At 31.2% G+C, this 23,459-nt stretch overlaps 2 protein-coding genes across 5 annotated transcripts; one reads left to right on the top strand and one right to left on the bottom strand.

Moving 5' to 3' along the window:
- The first annotated feature begins 7,195 nt into the window (after positions 1 to 7,195).
- LOC101209424 (rhamnogalacturonan I rhamnosyltransferase 1) lies at positions 7,196 to 10,274 on the top strand. The gene is made up of 8 exons (XM_004137095.3): positions 7,196 to 8,015; positions 8,098 to 8,165; positions 8,262 to 8,350; positions 8,449 to 8,614; positions 8,712 to 9,001; positions 9,092 to 9,296; positions 9,387 to 9,544; positions 9,666 to 10,274. Exons 1-8 carry the CDS (start codon positions 7,694 to 7,696, stop codon positions 9,910 to 9,912), a joined length of 1,545 nt encoding a protein of 514 aa, XP_004137143.1. The 5' UTR covers positions 7,196 to 7,693; the 3' UTR covers positions 9,913 to 10,274.
- Positions 10,275 to 15,509: 5,235 nt separating this feature from the next.
- LOC101209670 (transcription factor BIM2) lies at positions 15,510 to 19,365 on the bottom strand. 4 transcript variants are annotated; one of them, XM_011655104.2, is made up of 8 exons: positions 19,100 to 19,363; positions 18,844 to 18,949; positions 17,429 to 17,498; positions 17,224 to 17,319; positions 16,495 to 16,925; positions 16,066 to 16,183; positions 15,829 to 15,962; positions 15,510 to 15,713 (listed from the first exon to the last, which is right to left on the bottom strand). In XM_011655104.2, the coding sequence occupies exons 1-7, from the start codon at positions 19,149 to 19,151 to the stop codon at positions 15,855 to 15,857; spliced, it is 981 nt and encodes a 326-aa protein (XP_011653406.1). In that variant the 5' UTR covers positions 19,152 to 19,363; the 3' UTR covers positions 15,510 to 15,713; positions 15,829 to 15,854. The 4 variants fall into 4 exon arrangements, 3 of the variants coding, with proteins under 3 accessions (XP_011653406.1, XP_031740676.1, XP_031740675.1); XM_031884816.1 differs by having other exon boundaries at positions 15,514 to 15,962; positions 16,495 to 16,922; positions 19,100 to 19,364; XM_031884815.1 differs by having other exon boundaries at positions 15,514 to 15,962.
- Positions 19,366 to 23,459: the final 4,094 nt, after the last annotated feature.

The following is a 23,459-nucleotide window of genomic DNA, read 5'->3' as shown; positions in this document are numbered from 1 at the left end:
TTTTGATAAGAACGCAATATATTGAAATAATTACCTTAATTACACTTTTAAACCAATATTGATATAAATTTTAATTTAATTAATGTTATTAAGTCAAATGAATATGTTTTGATTTAGAAGTTATTATAAACACAGTTAATTGTTTTCTTAATTTTAATTCATTTTCACCATAATTAATGGCATTGAACTAATGATATATATATATATAATTAGAATTTAATAAGAAACCTTGAAAAACAAACAAATAAGAAAATTTCCACTTAATAAAAAAGAGCATAAGAAAATTTTAATTCAAAATAATAATTTGGTTATTTTTGTGATTCAGCCAATGAATGTGACTCCTCAGATATTAAGAAAAAAGTCATGATATGGATTACTAAATGCAGGACAAGATCAATTGCAATGTATAAACAAAATAATTACAATTAAGGAAGGTGGGTATTTTGAAATTTTATAAAATACTATGCACGTGCAAAAAATGTTATTTGCTAAAATTTAAAAGAAAAAATGGTTTTGCCATTTTTCAAAATGGCTCTTAAAAATGTTGTTATATCTCTTATTATTCTATTACATAACTCTAACTGTGATTTAGAGTCCAATTTAGTTTAGGGTTTCCAAAATCCCTTTTACACTTCTCTTCACTCCATCGTAACCCGCGTAATACCCCCAATTTTTTGCAACATTCGTCCCTCCTTGTTGTCTTCTTCCTCTTTCCCCTTCCTCTCATTTTCCTCTTTTCCATTCCTATGTCCATTGTCCTCTTTCCCCTTTGTCTCTTTATTTTCCTCTTTCCATTTCCCCTCTCTAATTTCCTCTTTCCCCTTTCAATCTATGTTTCCTATCTGGGTCGTGATTCGTTTTTCTCTCCTTCCTTCTCCTTTTTTTAGTTTATGTTCAAGTTTCATAGCTATTATCCAAAACTTGTACTCTGTTTTGTGCCAAATAAACGGTAGTGACTAAAAGAAGAGCGGTTAGAATAGTGAGAGTAGCTCGAAAAGTGGTTTGTGTTGGGATTATCCTAGTGAGATTTGGATTTGGGGTTAAATGAGATTTTCTTGGCAATTTTATTTATGAATTAGAAGCCATTTAAAAAAAAAAACAAAGAGTGAGAGAGATGCTATGTTTGGAGTTGTTTTTGGAGATGAGATTTTGTTGAGATTATTGAGTTTTGAATATTCATAATGTGTTCAGTTTTGTGGTTGGTGAGAAATGGGTATGATAGGAATTTGTTTTCCATATAGGAATCTTTTAGTAGAGTTATATTTCTGTTTTGTGACGAAAAATATGGATAATATTTCACTTCACATTTGGATTGGATGTCTATCTATTTTAAATCTTTTTTGGTTTCTTTAGTATAATTGATAAATGTATAACTAAATTTCTCTATGTGTATATAAGAGGAGGAAACCTTTGTTATAATTTATAATTAATGTTTGTTATTGATGTTTAATTTGTAAGAATGAGACAAACATGAATATTCATCTGAAGGGATAAAAGTCAATGGCAGCGGAAGATTTTACATAATCATTCTTTAAATTAATTTGAAAATTCCAAAATACAGTACATTGTCAAAAATAATTAAGAAACTAGTTTTCTTATTAAGACTTAAAGAGCAAGCATGCTTTCTAATTATATATTAGAGAAAGAAAAACTTAATTGTTTATGTCTTTGAACTAAAAATAAAATCTCCAAATTGGGATACCACTGGTCGATACCTTCCTATCATTTGGGATGAGATTGGTTTGTGGGAACCAAGTGGGAGGAGAAAAATGTATAGAGAAAAACTTTTTTTTTTTGCAAAGAACAAAAATATTGGTTTTTTTTATTAATTTATTGAAGAAAATTATTTTCTTCTATATACTTATAGTTTTCTTTCTTTTTTGGAGTAGAAAAAAGAGTATGAAAGAATTATGAGATTCTATAATTTAAAAGACATTAAATAGAAATTTCAAATTTACTAATTAATTAACCATTAATCAATTAGATAGTAATTAATCACATCATATTTAATTAATATTTCGTTTAAATCTTATTTAATGAATATCTCTCAAACATCTTATAGTTTTATAGTAATTTAATTAAATCATATTTAAATAAAATAAAATTAAAACTATTAATTAATTAATAGATAAATTAAATATCTTATTAATTAACTTAAATTAAATTCGAATCATATTCAAATATAAGTTTCTCTCCTAACCAATAATTCTAATATGAATCCAATTCATTCAAATATTTTATCTCTCATAAATTAATTTTGAAACATATCCAAAATTAAATTTATATAATACAATTTGATAAACTTTATATTATAATGTATTACCATACATTAGACTAATTTTCAAAGTAAATTTGAACATTTCAAATTACAACCAATATAAGTAGATCTTATTACCATTTATGAGTTAGAAAGGGGACCCAATGAACCTACATATCAGAAGTTACAACGATCTGAGATTAATTGGCTAAACTCATTAACCACATTAATCAATATATGTTGACTACGTGTGCACTTCATTAAAAACTCACAGCTGAACTTTTCTCACTGTAGATATATTTTTGTGTCCACAAATATAAACCAATAATAGAAAGTTAGTCCTTCAATAGTATTCGTAACACCAGCTACGTCAAATTACATTTTACCCATAGGTCTCTAATCCTTAAATATTGTGCTCCTCTAATGAACAACATGTTTATGGTCCTACCAATAAACAGAAACCCCTCTCGTGCCATAGAGAGGGTATGGTTCTTTGTTCAAGTCCTGGAGACATTATTTAAGAGAACACTCATTTACTTACCTAAAGTAGAAAATAAGTGAATTTCATCTTATGTAATTATGTTTCCAGCTCCACACTCGATCTTGTCCCCAAAATGATAAGCTTATTGAGTCGATGATCTTACCATTCTCACCCATACAAATCAAAAGATAATCTCTCGCGAACAGAAGTTCAAAATACACTTAGGATTAAGACTAAGTTACCTAGTTCATCCTAATGAAATAGAAACCTAACTAGTTAATGTAGTTACATCTAGTGGTTACTATTTTTCAGTCTGATCTTATACAGACTTGTTGCATAGGATACCCTCTCTTGCATGTCAACTACATGAACGCGTTGGATCATTGCGTTTTATCAAATACAAAGTGAGTTGTATTCATGATGTTACCAAGATAAGGTACCTAACTTTACCCCTATACTATAAACTCTTTAAGTTGATCTCGAACATTGATTCATGTATGTCTCTACATATTATTGAAGACTCATTAAACAACTTAGGATGTTAATTTATTGGATTTTGGTTATTAAGACAAAACTAATAATATAATCAATAACAATTATTACAATAATAACATTTTATTAACAATGGTCAATGAATTATATTTACAATCCAAGTTTTAGGACATAAATCCCAACAAACTCCCACTTGGACTAAAACTCTAGTCAGTATGTAATGTAAGTAATAAAATAATCCTAAAAAATTGGAAATGGTAAAATGTACAAGTATGTTGTATAAAACGTATATATACAAATACATAAATTGTGGCATCCTCATACCCATTAAACATCTCTCACTTGTCCTAGATTACCTAATGTATATCTTGTAGACCTAGACTTTCTAGATGACCCTCAAACACTTTAGCAGTGAGAATCTTTGTAAATGGATCAGCAATGTTGTGCTCTGAAGTGATCTTTGTGACGATCACATCACCTCATTGCACAATCTCCTGTATCATATGATACTTCCTTTTTTTTTTTTCCTCGTTTGTGGCTTCAAAGCTCCTTAGAATTGGCTACCGCCCCACTGTTATCACTATATAAAGTGATGGACATGTTCATTTTTGGAACAACTTCCAAATCATGCAAAAACTTTCAGAGCCAAACTGCTTCTTTTGCTACTTCACAAGCAGCGACGTACTTAACCTCCATAGTAGAGTCTACAATGCATCCTTGCTTGATGCTACACCATACCATAGCTCCCCTATTTAGGGTGAACACTTATCCCGACATGGATTTTCTAGAATCCTTATCAGTTTGGAAATAAGAGTCAATGTATCCTATAAGGATCAAATCCTTAGCTTCATATACAAGCATGTAGTCTCTCGTTCTCCTAAGATACTTGAGAATAATTTTAACCATCGTCCAGTGGTCTATCCCTGGGTTGAACTGATATCTACTGACTATTCCTACTGCATAACAAATGTCTTGCCTAGTGCAGAACATAACATACATTAAGCTACCCACAGCTGAGGCATAAGGAATACATCTCATCCTCAACTTCTTGAGGTGTCTTAGAACACTATTCCTTAGACAAGCGAACCATGTGCCTGAAAGATAATAAATCATTCTTAGAGTTCTGCATCGAATATCAAACCAACATTTTGTCAATATAGGTTACTTGAGACAGTGCTAACGTTCTGCTGTTATGATCCCTTATGATTTGGATCCCAATAACATATTTTGCCTCTTCCAAATCTTTTATTTGGAATTGGGATGCAAGTCAAGTTTTAACGTCAGTTAGGTATCCTACATCATTTCCAATGAGAAAGATATAGTCCTGGAATCTCAAATCTATTTTACTCTCCACCTCATTAGATCGAAGTATTTAAATCTTTTTACTTAATAGATTTTTCAACTTTAGCCTTATACTTCTTGAAATTTTCCAAAGCTTCAAACTTATGCCTCATTAAATAAACTAGACTCAATTTCTGAAATTTCAAACCAAATTGAGTGCAAATGCCCAAGTGAGTTGTGAGAAACTCCTTTCTAAAGTTAGCTAGAATGCCTAACCTCCATGATTCTTCTTTCTTGCCAACCTTAAATTGTCAAAAAGCCTAAGGCGCTATTTTTCTATACTTAACCAAAATTTTCCCTTCTTTCTAACCTCTTTAAACTCTTTGAAAAATGTACACTACCTAAAGTTTGGGTCTTACACGAGTCAACCAAGCCGACTGCACTCGAGTCACTAATCGAGCCTCCAAGTTGCGTTTCTCCTCTGGTGCTGACATCACGTTGACGTCATGCGACATCAGCCCTATCTTCAACGCGCAAATTTTTTTCATCTCGTTTTTTGTGCTATTAGTAAATCCTCCCATTGAAGCCTTTTAGTGGTCCGTTTTGCACGAATTTGGTACCATTTTTCTAAGAATAATGCCATGAATCTAAAATTGGATTCTAATTTACAAGATTTACAATTAAAATTGCCAAAAAAATGCAGGGGACTTGACATGATTATATAAAAAAAATTGTAAATTTATGGCCAAATTTTACAGAACACATTCAATTGCAAGCTACATTCATAATGCAAAAAATTCCACAAAAAAACCAATGCAAAATTTATAATTTCCAATTAAAATTTGAGATGACTCTAATACCAATCGAAAGGATAAAAGCCCATGGTAGTGGAAGATTTTACAAAATCACTCCTTAAATAAATTTGGGAATCCCAAAATACCAGCACATTGACAAAAATAATTAAGAAACTAGTTTTCTTATTAAGACTTAAAGGCTAAGCATGCTTTCTAATTATTGATTTGAAAAAGAAAAACATACTTGTTTAGGTCCCTGAATCTATAAAGTAAATCTCCAAATTAGGATACCGCCCGTAGGAGACCTTCATATTCTTTGGGATGAGATTGGTTTGTGAGAACCAATTGAGATGAAAAAAATGTTTAAAGAGAAACTATTTTCTTTTTGTAGGGAGGAAAAACATTGGCTTTTTCTTCTTGATTAATTGATTAAAGGAAACTGTTTTCTTCTATATATTTATAACTTTCTCTCCTTCTTGAAGTAGAAAAGGAAGTAGTAAATAATCGGGGTGAAATCGAGTTGGGTTGGGAGACATTCTCAACTCAACCTATATTTTTGGGTTATTTGGGTTGACAATCTGAATAACCCCGAATTTAGTTTTCAACTCAATCCAACCCAACCCGTAAAATATGGGTTGGGTTGTCGGGTTGTATATGTTTTTTTTTTTTCGTTTCTAGTTACATTTAATATGGGTTGTATAGGTTTGTTACATTTAAATTTTAAACATACATAATTCAAAATTTCATATAATAAATTCAAAGTTACAAACACAACTAAATTCAAAATTACAAACACAAATAAATTCAAAGTTCTTAAAATACATAAATCCAAAAATTATCCATAAATGTTCATGAAGTTCATTTTTAATAATAAATGAATAATAAAGTTCAAGATAAACCACAATCTAAACCTAAAAAACTAAGAAACCTAATTGTTTTTTATTAAATAATATATTATTATTATTTATATATATTATATTAATTCACGTTAGATTGGATTGAACCAAATTTCTCAACCCTCCAACCCGAGACCCAATCCAATTCGAAAGAATCAATTTTTTTTAATTCAACCCTTATAATATGGGTTGGGTAATTCGGGTTATTCGGATTCAACCTGTATTCTTACCCCCCTAACTTCAATGCCGAGTCATGGACCTGGTCTATGACTTCAAAGTCGAGTGTGTAACAAGTACACAACTTCACTACTCTACTTTCAACAATATATCTCAGCTAACCCTTTTTTTACAATATATTTTAAAAAATATCGTTATTAGAAAAAATTCTAGTATTTGTATTTGTAAGATGGTAAATAATTTAAACGTGAGACTTATGTTTGTATTTGACCAAAGAGGCTGATATATTTTGATTAATCCAAGCTTTTAAGATGGCAATGTTGTTGCACATAATTTGGTGATGGGATTGACTGTGTTCACTTTCTATTTTAATTCATAGTTCCTCTCATCATTTATCAAATATAGGATTTTTGAGCAAAATATATCTAAAACAAAAGTAGTTTGAAAACTGTTTGAAGTAGTAAATGGAGGTGTTGAGTTGAGTTATGAAATCTAAGGTTAGTGTGTTAGATTAGATGGTTAGTGTGTTAGATTAGATGGTTAGTGTGTAAGATGTATACTTGTAAGATGAGGATCATCAGTAAAGTGACTATCTACTAAAAAGATGAGAAAAATAATTTTTTTGGATAAGTAAACTTACATAACATAACTACTAAAAATGAAAATATCTTAAATTTGGTTATAAAAAATACAAATCATCCAAAGAAAATAAACTTAATTTTTAAGCTCACACCTTAAAGTGACTATCAAGCCTAGTGAACTTCCGCTGCAACATTGTTTATACTCAAAATGCAACAAAGTATATACTTCCAAAAGGAAAAAGAAAAAGATAAAAGATTGTCACTTGTCAATGCCATGGCGACAAAAAAAATCCATTGAAGTAGATAATCTTTACAGCTTCAGTTCATCCATGACCATGACCTCTTCTTTCTCTCTCAAATCAACGCCTCCTCCTTGATTTATGGCTTTTTATCTCACATTCTCTCTATTTCTACTCTCCCCTTCTCCCACTCTCTCTTTCTCAAGAATTCTCAATCTCACTTCCCATTTCGTTCTCTTTTGCATCCCAATTCCTTTCAAATCCTCCATTTTTTTGTCCTATTCCACAACTTACTACCGTTCAGACCCTAAAAATGCAGTCCATTGTGTTAATTAACTTCTGAGTTCCTTCCCAATTTCAGGATGGAATCAATTTTCTACGGAATTATTTCTACTTAAAATGGGGATTCACTGATTGTCGTCATTCTTTTTCGACTTTCCATTTGTAATTTCAAGCTATTTTGACAAGTGGGGTGGTTTGGGTTTGTAATTCTCAATGTGTAAAATGAAGGAATCTGATCACAAGAGTCATTATAGTCATGATTGGGAAATGGGGTTTAGATTTTCTGATGAAGAGAAGGTTGATAAGTTTAAGAACTCGATTACTGTTTCGAGGTCCAGAATGAAGCTATGGATGACGAGGGCTATTACAACAGTGCTGCTATGGACTTGTTTTGTTCAGCTTATGGCTTTAGGGGAACTATGGCGGCCAAAGCTCTTCGTTACTTGGCCTTCTCGTTGTTGCCATTTTGATTCTCCAATGCCTCTTCAGTCTTCATCTTCTTCTCTTCCTTACAAAGTTTTTCTTCCACCAAAAAGTAAGCTCCAAGTTCTAATGTCTTCCCCATTTTTCACTTTTTGATCTGTTCCTTAAAAAAAATTGGTGTCTCTTTTTCGCAGGGGTTTACAAAAGCAATGGCTATCTCATGGTTTCTTGCAATGGAGGACTCAACCAAATGAGAGCAGCTGTGAGTTTGTTTTTTTCTTATACCAAATGATCGACACTAAGAACTGTTGATTCTCTGTTTTCTGATTGTTTGTGAGAACTTTGCCATCGTTTGTAGATCTGTGACATGGTTGCCATTGCCAGATACTTGAATCTAACTCTTATTGTTCCTAATTTGGATAAAACTTCCTTTTGGGCTGACCCCAGGTGTGTTTTTGGAAACTACACTCTATCTCTTATTTCAAATTTACCCTTTAGTTTGATTAATTCTATAGCTTTTTAATGTGTTTACTTTGTTTTGATAGTGACTTTGAAGACATTTTCGACTTAGAGCATTTCGTATTGTCATTGAGAGATCAGGTTCGAATATTGAGAAAGCTACCGCCAAGGCTTGAACGAAGATATGAGTCGAGAATGATTTACTCACTATCACCTATTAGTTGGTCAAACATGTCATATTACCTTAACCAGGTTGGATTCATGTTCATGACACGAGAGATTCTTGGAGTTTCTTCTGTTTAAATTTCTTTTGCTTGATCAATGATCTTTTGGTCTTGAACAACCGCAGATTCTTCCGTTGGTCCAAAAGTACAAAGTTGTACATTTGAATAAAACTGATACTCGACTTTCCAATAACGGACTGCCGATTGAGGTTCAGAAGTTACGATGTCGGGCAAATTTTAATGCCCTGAGATTTACTTCTCAAATTGAGGAACTGGGAAGAAAAGTTGTTCAAATGCTGAGAGATAAAGGCCCATTCTTGGTTCTTCATCTTAGATATGAAATGGATATGTTAGCCTTCTCTGGCTGCACCCGTGGTTGCACCAATGATGAAGTCGATGAACTCACAAGAATGAGGTATTGTCTCTTTTGTTCACTTGGATGGACTTTTGTTTTGTGTACCCTAAATAACTTTCTCTTGGCGACTTCTGCATTATCATTGTTTAGATATGCTTATCCGTGGTGGAAGGAGAAAGTTATCGATTCTGACCTGAAAAGGAAGGAAGGTTTGTGTCCATTGACTCCCGAAGAAACTTCGCTAGTTTTAAGTGCACTCGGGATCGATCACAATGTTCAAATATACATTGCTTCTGGAGAAATATATGGTGGAGAAAGAAGGATGGAAGCTCTGGCATCTGCTTTCCCTAATCTGGTTAGTTGATGAGAATAGAAATTGAATTGTGTAAATTCTGCATAAATTGGGTAGGCCCTTGAAAGTTTATGCAATCTTCTACAAACACAGGTCAGAAAAGAGACATTGCTGAAACCATCGGACTTGAGGTTCTTTCAGAATCGTTCATCACAAATGGCTGCATTGGATTACCTCGTGTCGTTGGAGAGTGATATTTACATTCCTACATATGATGGGAACATGGCAAAAGTTGTGGAAGGACATCGTCGGTAAGCAACAACTGCTATCTAGTAAATTTGTTTGTAAGCATTTCATGTAATTAAATCAGTTGGAATGGAATGATCTCAGGGTTCATGTTTGTTCAAAAATATATTTTTTTTTATCTTTCAGATTCTTGGGATTCAAAAAAACCGTGCTTCTGGACAGAAAGTTGGTAGTTAGCTTAATAGATCAGTATAGCAACGGGTTGTTGGGGTGGGACGAGTTTTCTTCAGCTATGAAGGAAGGTCACTCTGATCAAAATGGGAGCTCAAAGACACGAGTTGTCATTCCAGATCGGCCTAAGGAAGAAGATTACTTCTACTCGAATCCGCATGAGTGCTTGGGAGCATGGGAATGGCCATTGAGAAGCTCATGATATTGTCATCAAAGGAGATTTTTTACTTGTATAATTATTGAAGAAGGCAGCAGAGAACTGATATCCATGTAGTTTTAGGATGCAGAGGAGAGGCTTTTTGGTTATCATTGACTTGAATTATGAATAAATGAGTTATTTAAGAACATAAAGCTTCTTCTCTTGATGCAAATTTTTAGATGATCAAAAGTTGTAACAGAGGGAAATAATTGGATGATAATCCAAACCTTTTACTTTCTTCAACAATGTCAACACCAAAATTGATGGGATGACAATTGGAATGTAGAGGCCAAATATCAATGTAGAAATCTATTTGGTTTTCCTTAAACAAGTAATAAATGGTTATTACTAATATTTCTTTCCCATATTTATAGTATTTTTTGACATATTTGTTGTATTTTCATGTCAAACTCCTCAACTTGCATACACAAATGTTTAGTTCAATTTTTTTTTATTCAATTTGATAAACCACGTTCTACACTACAGTAATATATAAATTTGTTTTGGTCGAAATACAGTTTTCATTAGATTAACACCACCAACTACATAACGATAAACGTTGATAACATAATTAGTTTTCATTAGATTAACACCACCAACTACATAACGATAAACGTTGATAACATAATTGTTTATTCTAACCACTGACCCAAAATATTAAAATTTTATGAATTTTCAACTACTAGTTTTTGCATAAACTAACTTGAAGCATACGAAATTTTGAAAGAAATAATGATATTACATTTTCAATCTAACTGGTAAAGTACAAGATTAGAGGACAAGAATTTCAAATAGACAGATAAAAAAGCACTAAGAGAGGAAGTTGAACTCAGTCACTTTCAAGTTTTCTTTTTTCTTCTTTTGAGGGGTAAGTGAGAAAAAGATATATATGAAATATGAAGTGGGCAGCTATTCAATACTTTTGGCATGATGATAAAATTCCAAAATTCCAACTTAAAACCATCTAATAAAATATGTTGACTTTGTGTTGAACTCACATTGGCATCATATCACACATATATGAATATTTAATGGATGACATTATTAATGTCAACATTGCCCACTTTACACTCAATACCCCCATAATACAACTTCAACTTCAATTCCCCATTTAACCCATATTTCTAGAGAGTCCTTGCATTCAATTCAATTTTCAAAGAGCTTAGTGATCCAAGAGAAAGCATGTAATGATAATTCAAAGGAGAGAGAAATAAAGGGGAGAAAAATGTGTTGGTTGGGTGATCCAAGGATGCACTTTTCACAAGGCAAGTGTTAAATTAATATTGGTGTGTATACTGTATAGTAGTAGCAATTATTGTGGACTGAGTTTGGCCAAACCATAACTTTTGCACTACTCAACCACTGACTTCCTCACTACAATTAAGTTTCCAGAGAGAGAGTGTGCGTGATTATGTGGATTGTTTGTTATTTACCTAACAGAAGTTTCCATATTAGGATGATAGTGGAATAGGTGAAATTGCATACCTTCTCACATGCATCCAACCAATGTTTTTACTATTTCTTTACCATGAACCTACAACTTATTAAACTTTTTTCCCCCTCTTATTGTCATTTTATTTGGTTTAAGTTAGTGGTGAGAATGATAGACCGATAAATCAAATTAAATGGCTTAAACCGATTCAAACCAATAAACTAATTAACTTTACCAAAAATTGGTTTGCACTTTCAAAGTCGATGTCGTTTTGAGCATTGACTAATCCAACATAGTTGATTCGATGGCGGTTTGGTCGAAAATTGACTTCAATAGACTGTTGTACACCTTCTTTTGAGTTCAACAAAAGAAAGTAAAGACTCGTGTGGATTGACTTTGGCAAAATATATTTTCAAAAAACCCAATTTTATTTAAACTCTTTTGATAAACAAAAGTGTTTAAAATACATTGTTCACATCCGATTTCTAGAGAAATTTAATTCATGGAATATAATAATTAACCATAATTCTACCAACACGTAGATCTACTAATTAATTAAATATTCACTTAAACAAATACTTATTTAATTCTAATTTGAACAAAACCAAACAATTCCGGTTTAAATAACTCAAAATAACATCCAATAAACTCAAAAATAATTAAATAAAATTATGATGGTTAAATTAAAAATTATCCAAATTTTGGGGGCATTACATGTCTTTCCGAATGATAGCCTGTTGAAGCAAACCTTCGAGAACTTAAAATGGAAGGACCTTAGGATGTTTAGCCCTTACGTGGGAGTTATTAAGGAACTTTGGATGTTTTTCATGTACCTGAAAAAATTAAAGTCATTCACACCAAAATATTTTATAGAAACCTTAGATCAATTTAATTGAGAACTTAAAAATATCGTTACGTTGCAATATTTAGAAACAAAATTCTAAACGCTAAACATGATAATAAAATTATAGAGAATTGCTGAAAAAGAGTACTTATATCGTCATTGACTCTGAATCTGCCAAACATCAAACTTAGGGCACCACTACTATCTCCATATTTTCTGGGATAAGATTAGTTTGTGGGAACTAATTGGGATGGAAAAATTAAACTTTTGAGAGAACCTTTGAGAGAATTCGTAGAGAGACAAAAGCTCATATTTACACTAAAAAACCTATTTTCTTCTGCATATTTTATAACTCCCTCTTATTCAGTATCCTATTAATTTAAAAAATATTAAATTAATTAATTAATTATTAATTAAATCATATTTCATTTAAATCATATTTAATGAATATCTCTCACATATCTCATATTAATTTAATTAATTTAATCAAATTAAAATAAATAAAATTAAACTTAACTTTTAATTAATTCTCCACTTAATTAATTGCTAAATTAAATATCTTATATTTAATTTAATTCAAATTTGAATCACATTCGAAAATAAATTTTTGTGTATCATATACACATTAAATTTTAATCTATAGTTTTAATATGAATCCAATTCACATTGTATTAGTATTTGAACTCATTCAAATATTTTATTTCTCATAAATTAATTTTCAATATATCCAAAATTAAATTTATATAATAAAGTTTAATTAAAATCTAAACTTTATATTATAAAGTATCATCATATCTTATACTAATTTCCAAAGTAAAGTTAAACCTTTTAAATTACAAGCAATATAATAAATCTCATTACCTTTTACGAGCTAAGAATGAGACCTAATAAACCTACAGATCAGAAGCTACAATAATATGAAATCATTTGGCTAAACTCATTAACCACATTAATCGATATTTGTTAACTGTGTGTACACTCCACTAAAGACTCATAGTTAGACTCTTCTCACTGTAGATATATTTTTGTGTTCACAGATAGACCAATAATAGTAAGTTAGTCTTTCACCAGTGTTCGTAACACCAGCTAGGTCAAATTACTGTTTTACTTTTACCCATGGGATACTTCTAGTCCTTAAATACTAGTGCTCCTCTAATGAATAACATGTTTATGGTCCAACCAATAAATAGAAACTCTTCTCATGCCATAGAGAGGGTAGGACCCTTTGTTCAAGTCCGACATCATTTAACGGAACATCCATCTATTTACCCTAAAGTTGAGAATGAGTGAATTCTATCTTGTGTGATTATTCCAGCTCTCCACTCGGTCTTGTCTCCAAAATGATAAACATATTAAATTGGTAATCTGGTCACTCTCACCCGTACAAATCAAAGAACAATCCCTCGCGAACAGGAGTATCCCTCGTGAACAGGAGTTCATAATATACTCAGCATTAAGACTAAGTTACCTAGGTCATCCTAATGAAATGAAAACTCAACTAGTTAATAGAGTTGCATCTAGTGGTTATTATTCTGTGGTCCAGTCTTATGCAAACTCACTGCATAGGATACTCTCACTCGCATGTTACTTACACGAACGTGTTTGATCATTGTGTTTGTATCAAATACAAAGTGAGTCGTATCCATAGTGTTACCAAGATAAGGTATTCGGCATTATCCTTGTACTATATACCATTTAAGCTGATCTCGAACATTGATCCTTGTATGTCTCTACATACTATTCAAAACTCATCAAACAACTTAGGATGTTAGTTTATTGAATTTAGGTTATTAAGAAAAAACTAATAATATAAACAATAACGCTTATTGAAAATAATAATGATAACATTTTATAAATAAATAACGGCCAATGAATTATATTTACTATCTAAGAGTCTTAAGAGATAAAACCCAACAATATTCTGATATCTCTCCTCCTCCACTTTCAGGAAGTCAGTAACTCAAGGACTCTCACTATGCAATTGGATGAGCAAAGTTCTCAACATAAGCTCTAAAAAGAAAATTTTTCAATCCAAATTTTTGTTCCCACAAATCATCAATCTCAATCGCTCAGAGGATAAGAGGGTTTCCAATTGGTGGTGACTCTAAACTAGTGAATTGTACAATTTAAGGATAGCATTGAACGTGAGTTTTTCCTTCTTTGTTTTTTTTTTAAAAAACATGTTGAGCATTTATTAATTTAGTTTATAGTAAATTTGTTATAGTGTTTTGTGAGTATTTTTAATTCCCAATTAAATTGAGAAAAAGATTATGTTAAAAATTTTCAGTGCAAAACGACTATAATCTCTTCCGAAGAAACATACTATTATAGCTTAGTCAACGATGGAGTCAGAGGTGAAAGCACTAGTAACTGCTAGTGAATAAGCAAGTTGGCTTAGAAGTTTGCTATCAGAGATTCACTTATGAAAATTTTGATACCAACCATCTTGATCCACACCAATAAAAAAAATGTTCAGAATCGTTATTATAATGGAAAGAGACAATAAATCCGTTGTAAGCACAACGCCATTAGAGAGTTCCTCACTACTCATGTAGTTAGAGGGGATCATGTATGGACTAATGAGAACCTGGCAAATTCTTTGACAAAAGGAATGGCAAGAGATATGGTTATCAAAACCTCCAAAAGGATGGGACACATGCATATAGAAAAATGAATCACTTGTCAGAGCTACCTCCTATCGAATTTTGGTAAGTTTTCTAGAGTGTTCACTTAACTAAGATACATGCGATAGACCTTAAAGCATAGGCTTTCCAACTGTACCCTAAAAATGTTGGGTGTGAAATGATGTTAGAGGTAAAGTTCAAAACCAAAAAGTTACCCTAATATATCCTAAATCAACTTTAGTATGTAAAGGTTCAAGTCGTAAGACACCTTTGCTTATGCATAATATTACATATTGATATTGTTGTGATTGTTGCTGGAAATTATTAAAAACAACGAGTTTTCCATGAGTGGACGCGTCGAGGCGTAGGCGTGGTTAGGGAGAGGAATTCTTTTTGAGTTAAAAATCACACCATTATGAGGAACACCTTGCTTCTCAAGAGTGTATGACCATATTAACAAATCTTTACCCAACATATGCAATTTCACATAGCCATAAGACCAAAATACTTCTAAAAGAAGTATAATCTACTAACTTGAAACATATTATATATAATATCGTCACAGTACAATTTCAAAATAAAATAAAACAAAAACCTGCACACTTCTTCTAAGTTACCACTCTTTGGATGGTACATCCCAAAACACTATAAATTCTCAAATAAAAGCATCGTGAAGTAGAAATGTTTTGAGTTAACCTCAAACATGAAAACTAAAAATATTTTGGGCCTCTCATTAATCTAGAAAATTACAGAGTACAAGACATTACAATAAAACTCAAGCTTTTTCCATCATCTCAACCTTGTATCAAACTCAAACGCCAAAAACGTAACATTATATCGATGCAACTAGGACCAAGGAGAACATGTACAATCAAAGAAATCCCAGTTGCTAACAGACCATGACCTGGAAAAAAAATGGCCAAGATTAACTCCCCCACCCCATCTAAGAAAAAAGCAAAAAAATAATAATAATAATAAATAATATCACACTCAGGGATGGAAGAGAACAATGGAGGCACATTTATATAGAAGATTGCGCGACAAATTAAACCCCTGTTCTAAGCTTCTTGTGAGCTTGTTCCGAGTCCTCGCTGAAGCATCCATGTATACTCTGTCCCATTACTTGATTGTTTAAAGATTGTTGTTTGTCATCCTGATTAAATAATGGGGTAGGAGAAACATCATCACATCATCACATCAATAAAACTAGCTAGCAGAAGAAAAGACTTCAAAAGACCAATGTGCAGAATATGAACCTCTGAAAGGGATATCGCTCTATTGGCTCGTTTTCCAACATCAACTTTCACTGAGATGTTGGTCTGTGACAAATCAACGCCTGAAGCCTCCAGGGCCTGGGTCAAGGTACTTAGTAACCTGCTCAAATACAGAAACTATGTCAATCATACAATATAACACAACAAAACTAAAGAGCCAAAAGCTAACATGGATTGAATTACATTTCAGAACAATTCAAGCCTCATGAGAACATTTGGAAAAAAATATGGTTGGTAATTATCTACTCTTTCTCAAACCAATCAACTACCATCACAAGGATGAAATGAAACCAATAAACTGCCTCAACCACAATACACATTTTCACAATCTCAGCGAAGATACGTGAATTTAGGCTAAAAGAGGGAAATAGGCAGGCACAAACACATAAAAAACTCATGGCAGATCCTCACCCATGGGAATAGGCACCTGAGATACTCTCCAATTCACTTTCTGGGGTTAGATCGTCCTGATCACTAACAGCCTGGTTCAGAAAACCTGTGGTGGTACAGGTTCTACCCGGTAACAATTCAGCCTGGGTCCTGGAGGAGATGTTCTCGGATCCTGACACAGGTTCGTCCAAAGATTCGGTTGATAAACTACTTCTTCCAACCGGGTCAAATGCAATTGGTTGTGTATGCATGCTCATGGGGAGTCCTTGCGTAGCAGAGACAAGGGTATGATCCACTGCATTCAACACTGCGGTAGGACCCAAGTCAGCATCCATCACATTGGGCGCATTTGTTAGCATTGCTTGGGAGAAAACGACAGCACTCTCATGATTGGAACCCCGCTTTACAACTTGAGAATGATCAACATAACTATCAGCAGCTCTATAATTCTTCTGTCAGAAGTCAGTCATACAAATTACAAGATTTTTCGAGAGTATGGAGGCAAGCATGCCAGGGTAGCTTTTAAGAGTTTGTTCACAGTTTCATTCCATTAATAAGGGGAGTTACATGTTCATTCATGACTTTCATAATCTAAAAAGAAAAAGGATTGTGTAAAAGGATTTCTTACATGAAAAGCATGATTAAACCACCTTTCTAATCCAATTTCCAGAAAAAGGAAGCAAGAAAGTCACCAAGCCAAGCTGGTGAATGACAAAGTGAAAACAAAAGTCAATCAAGAAGATTATATACCCATGGCATCAATTTTGAAGGCTCCGAACTCCATCCTTGGCATGACCCTTCATACATATTTAACTTCTCTTGTAAAAATTGAATGTACTCGATCACCTGAAGTTTACATATATATCAAAGATAATTCATCTAACTAACAGGGGATCTCAAAACTAGAATATTTAGCATTGTCTCTAGCAACTCTCTACAAATACGTGAGACATACCTCTAACAAGAATGAAGCCTTATCTCTTTTCTGATCATTCTGAGGTATGAGTTCTCTCAAAATCTGAAATCTGCCCCATCAGAACACAATATTTCACAAAAAAGTGAGAATGTCACCAAGATCCTAAAAAGAAACCAACATCGAAAGGGCATATAAAACAGAAAAAAGAAAATACCCTGAAAACTAAACTATTAACTCTTCAGAAGAAAGTAAGCCATGAGGTCAAGCAAAAATTTTTTAATATCATTTTCAGAAGGGAAATACTGCAGCATCTAGAGGACTAAGAAAATTATTTTCATAAAATAACCCTTAGGTAAAGCAGGGATGTAACAAGTAAACATGCTACCATTCATACGACAATCCTCAGAGAGCAAAATTTTCAGGCTTCCCATAAATATTGAAACAAGACAAAAAAGTATTCAATTTGCCCTAACAACTTTTAAAAAATAAATACAAAGGGAACCAGAAACAGAAACTACATCAAATTTCCAGCCTCCTCCATATCAGTCCCAACAATTTGGTTAAGCCAGTTCAGAAAAGAAGTGATCCACCAACAACTAGTACCAGAGCTCAAGGCATGGGCTGCTAAATTATGGGCAGCTCGATTACAGTTTCTAGAGGCAAAATTTAGGCCCAAAATTCTGAGTTTTGTCATCAGGCGTATATATCAGCATATATGAATTATGACTCCACAAGTGGAGTGGGCAAAGTTTAAAGACTTAATCTTCTTCACCACAACTTCTGTATCTGATTCCACCTACAACAAATGACTCCCACAAACTGCAACCCCTTCAACAGAGCCATTACCTCACCTACTTCAGCCTCCCCGCACCCCATCTGAAAAGTAGCTTTAGCAGCCACTGTCTCCCCTCTTTTGTTTCTAATTATCGCACCCACACCAATACGCATCCCACTCAGCCGGCCAGTGACATCCACATTTAGTTTAAGACAATCTGCCAGAGGAGGAGACCATCTCTGGATATCCATCTGAATACCCATGATCCCATATATTTAGCTGAGAAACCATACAAATCCGCTTCACTTTATTTTCACCTAACCTAACAATAGGAGCATAAGACCACAAAAAGCGGGAAAAAAAAGGTAAAAAGGCCTTTAATGAACTCTAAAACTTGCGGGCGTTTCTTAAAGTCAGAAAATAAAAAATTTGAACAAAATGGTAATCTTATTAACCAATATCACTTCTAATTAAAATAATTTTCCTTTACAGCATTTACACATGATGACAAACAAGATAACAGAAATACATTTATCAGTCAGTAGGCTAAACCAACCAAAAAAACCGTTCATCTCAGCCCAAAAAGCGAAAGAGAATAGGAGAAATTTTTATTTATTCCTAAAGAAAGATTAAATAAAAACAGGATTACAAGGGTTAAGCAGCGGTAGTAACAAGATACCTTTCATTAATTTTACTCCTCCTTCGCTGTTCAGTCTCGGAGTGTTTAGACCGATGACCACTCGCCTTGCTCTCTCCACTCTTCCCCTCAATCTTCACACCCGATTCTTCAAACAAAAAAAAAAAGAACATCACAAAACACATTGAAACCCAGGAATATTCCATTTCTTTAAATGAACAAGATAAAAATAAAAACTACTGAGTATTGAATAAAAAAAAAAAAAACCCAGATATTAAAAAGAAAGAGGGGGGGATACCGTTGGCGTCGTCTTCGAAGCGTTCGTGGATGGACTTGGAAGTTTTCACCATTGGTAAAACGAATCCAGAGCCGAAACAGGGCCTGGAATTGGTCCAACAAGAAGGTGAAAAGGATAGGTATTTGTAGAGAATTGGGACAGCGCAGAAGCAGAAGAAGGAAGGTGAGAGTAGAGTTTGTGGAGGAGCCCTAGAACTGGAACTGGAGAAGAAGAGGGTGGAGAATTGAACTGTTTCTTTTTTTTTCTGTAATATTTAATTAAATTGAAATTATTGGGAGGGCTCTGTTGGTAGTGGCGGGAGCTAATATGCGCCCAATTAATGCCGTACACCTTTTTTGCACGATTTGAGACTTTGAGTTCATCGTATTGGGCCTCACTCTGGGCCTCAGCCTCTCTCTTTGACCCATATTTTTCCGATAGCCATATAAGAAGGGTTTTTAATTCGGATATTGTAAGATGGTATACTATACTACAACATTAACCTAAATTTTTTATATTTTTTAAAAATTTCCTAAACTAACTAATATTTTACACAAATATAAGATTTAAATGACCAATTTACCCATCTTTATTATTAATAATATATTTTTAAAAAATGGACTAGGATAAATATTTGCATTTATTAAATATCTTAGATAAATATGGTAATAGATTAATTCTATTATGTTAATATTATAATAAAAAAAATTCTTAATTATTTTTATTTTGGTGATTTTGTTTAAAAAATATTCTCTCACTCTTAAATCTCTCTTTTCGTCCATTTTTTCTTTCATTTTGCATTGTTTTTCGTACATTCTACCTAACTATAGTATATATTGAATAATACGGTGTATATTTTCTAAATGTAGGACTATTGATTTGTTTATAGAAGGTGGACCGGTAATGAGAGAAATCAGGGACATGGGTTATTGCAGTTTATAAATTTTTTTTGAAAAAGTAAAAGTTTCATTCTTCGAATATGTTGAATATTGATTCTATTTTCTTCACAAAAGACACTGAATAATAGAAGATTTGGTGAAGTATAAGCGGTGAAGAAGAAGAACATCGACGACCGACTAGTACAGTGATCTTTCGAAGAAGAAAAATTGGCAAAATTTTAAGATTAGTAATAATTTATATTTCGTATTCGAAATACATTAGGGTATATTTAGTATATTGAAGATAACATCATTTACATATCATTGAATATATAAAGTAGTATATATGTAGCAAATCACATAAAATATATGTATTATGCAGTAGTATATATGTAAGAATAAAAAAAACAATGGTCGGATGCATAATCTATGTATATAGTGGTATATAAATGCAGTAAGAAAAAATCATAAAACACGAAAAAAAAAAGCTATGTATGTATTATTGAATATATGCAGTAGTATATATATGTAGGAAATCACAAAACATAAACAAATTATTCAATAGCATATATGTAAGAAATAAAAAATATATATTTATTTAACAAACATGAACTTAGCTCAATTGGCACATGTATATTCCTCTGGACAAGAGGTCCCGGTTCAAATCCCCACCCCAGATGAACTGAAGAACTGAATAATAAAATGAAAAAAAGTATATGCTACAAAACGAAAGAAGAAAGAATATACGAAACGAAAAAAAAAAAAAATAATTTTTTGAAATACAAATCGAAACGTCAAATTGATGATTGTGAGAAAAAAGCTTTAGGTTTAGGCATGAAATTGAAAGTAATTATTTTGTACTATAATTAAAAATATTATTACCATATAAGATAACAATTTATACAATATTTATATATTGCAAAGGTAATAAATATTCTATTAATAAATACAAATATATATGTATTAATAATTAATGAAATTATCATTTACCTAATAAATTGAGTATATAAATAAGAAAATAATTTAATTTTAAATTAAAAAATTATATAATTAATAATTATGATAAAGTTACAATTGTCCTAAAAATATACGAAAACCTAATCAAGGAAATAAATCATAAATTAGGACATTTGTAAAAATTTCCATTATTAGATTTAGGTCTTTTTGTCTAAATCTTTCTATAAAAAGGAATTATCAACAAAAATAGCAAATTATGAGTTTTACTTTGAAAAAATAGCAAAAATAATTTTAAATTATTAAAATATAAAAATTAGAAAGCAAATAAGTGAAACAATCCCTCAAATACCTTTTTTCAATATGTAAAATACAATTGTTCACATAGACCTCAAATAGTCTATAATTGAAATAACACATATACTATACAAAAAATTGCTATTAATGGAAAGCTCCACCTCATATCTGCAAAATTTAAAATCTCTCCAGATGAGCATTTTTTTCTTAGACTTCTGCTGCTTACTTCCTTCTTTCATTCGAAACCCTAAAGAAAGTTTGAAAATCATTTGAAACTATCAATTCATCAAAGAATTCAAAATAAGAGCATTGTTGATATTATGATAAAGATGAAATCATGAAATTATACCATAAAATTCAAAACTTATATACATTTTAACAAGATATGCATTAGTGAGTTTATCCACTCAAATCGGTCAGTTCTTCAAGTTCTACATATATTCGAGATTCATTTGAGTTTTTCTTCTCTCTTGTTTCCCAGAAAAATGTTCTCTCTCATTGTGTTTGTCTCTTGTCGACTGCTTCCTTTTCTCAATCTCCTTATTTCCTTGTCTCTAATAAAACCTAAAAGAAAAAGATTCAAATAATTGCAAAAAATACTATTAAGGCATGATTAAATTTTAAAATTTAAATTCAAACCGTTATTAAAAATATATCTTAAAATTTAAATTCAAATTGTTATTAAAAATATATATTAAAATTTAAATTCAAATTGTTATTAAAAATATGTATTAAAATTCAAATTCAAATTACTATTAAAAATATATATTATGTATTATTTAATACATTGTTAATAAGTTGTTTAAAATATAACAAATTTGAAAATCTTGTATATAATAAAATATAATAAATTCAAATTCAAATTAGTGTTTGCCATTATTTCAAGGATTAGATTGAATAACAGTTGAAAATGTTTTAGCAATTTTTTAGAGGAAATATTTATTAAACATAAATTTTATGAATTAAATAATAAATGTTAATTAGTTTGATTTAAATTCTAAAAATAAAAATAAAAATTCGTTATGAATTATAGGCATATTTTCAAAAGATATTGGAGAAATCTTGCCAATTCCGAAAATATAATAAATTAGTTAATATTTTTCAAAACTGATTATAGTTTGCAAATACATTGTATTTGCGACTGTATGATATTTGGTCTTATTATTTGTATAATGCAGTACACCGTATTTGTAAATAATGTATCATTCTATATAAATGGGTATAAACACGTATTATACTTCTTGATTTAAACATACATAGCAAGGATGGATTAGAAATAAAATGTCACATACAAAATAAAATGTCTAATTAAAATAAATATAAATATTAACGTAATTAAAAAACACAATGTGAAAACATAATTATTCGATACAAGAAGCACAATAATTTTTTTTTTAATAAAAATAAACCAAAATAAGTGTATAATCATAATTAACACCAGCGTGGGGATGATAAAACTTTATTGTTAAATTATTATTAACCATATGTACTTTATTATTTGATAATTTTTTTTTAAATAACTTGAAATATAAATAATATTTTATGCTTGTCATTATTTTAGGGATACGATGTAATATTTGAAATCAAAATATTATGAAATATAGTAACTCGGGAATGGTTGAAATTCTCATAACCATTTCTTTTATTAACCATATGTACTATCTATTATCTAATAATTTTTTAAAAAGTAATTTGAAATATGAATCATACGAAAATATTGAATTAGTGATTGCCATTATTTTAGAGATTAAATTTCACAATATTTGAATTCAAAATATTATGAAATAATTCAAATAGGATGAAACCTAACAAATAAGGAACGGTTGGAAATCTTTTAGCAATTTTTTAGGAAAAATCTTTATTAAACATAATTTTTATGAATTAAATAAATAAATGTTAATTAATTTGATTTAAATACTAAAAATTCGAAAACTTGTTATGAATTATATGCATATATTTAATGAATGTTTCAGAAATTTTGTCAATCTCATTGTATCATAGTTAAATTTTTCAAAACTGATTGTAGTTTGCAAATACACTATATATGTGACTATGTGATATTTGACCTCATTATTTGCATGCAAATATATTGTATTTGTAAAATACGTATTATTCTACATGAAGGGTATAAATAGGTAAAAAAAAATTTAAAAATTCTGTAACCACTAATTTTATCAAAATTCTTAATATTTTTCACATTTGCTATTTTCTGATCTGTTATCTTAAATTTTGTCATTCTTACGTTTATCTCT

Source organism: Cucumis sativus, chromosome 4, assembly GCF_000004075.3.
Source record: "Cucumis sativus cultivar 9930 chromosome 4, Cucumber_9930_V3, whole genome shotgun sequence".
NCBI lineage: Eukaryota > Viridiplantae > Streptophyta > Magnoliopsida > Cucurbitales > Cucurbitaceae > Cucumis > Cucumis sativus.
The sequence above is the reverse complement of the archived record's forward strand: the minus strand, read 5'-3'. Positions and strand labels throughout refer to the sequence as shown.

Coding starts and splice junctions, on each gene's coding strand:
- LOC101209424 (XM_004137095.3), top strand. CDS start 7,694: ATGTGTAAAATGAAGGAATCTGATCACAAGAGTCATTATAGTCATGAT. Junction 8,016..8,097: donor AGTTTTTCTTCCACCAAAAA/GTAAGCTCCAAG, acceptor TCTTTTTCGCAG/GGGTTTACAAAAGCAATGGC. Junction 9,297..9,386: donor CATCTGCTTTCCCTAATCTG/GTTAGTTGATGA, acceptor CTACAAACACAG/GTCAGAAAAGAGACATTGCT.
- LOC101209670 (XM_011655104.2), bottom strand. CDS start 19,151: ATGGTGAAAACTTCCAAGTCCATCCACGAACGCTTCGAAGACGACGCC. Junction 17,320..17,428: donor AGGCTTCATTCTTGTTAGAG/GTATGTCTCACG, acceptor TGTAAACTTCAG/GTGATCGAGTACATTCAATT. Junction 16,184..16,494: donor TCAGGTGCCTATTCCCATGG/GTGAGGATCTGC, acceptor GTATTTGAGCAG/GTTACTAAGTACCTTGACCC.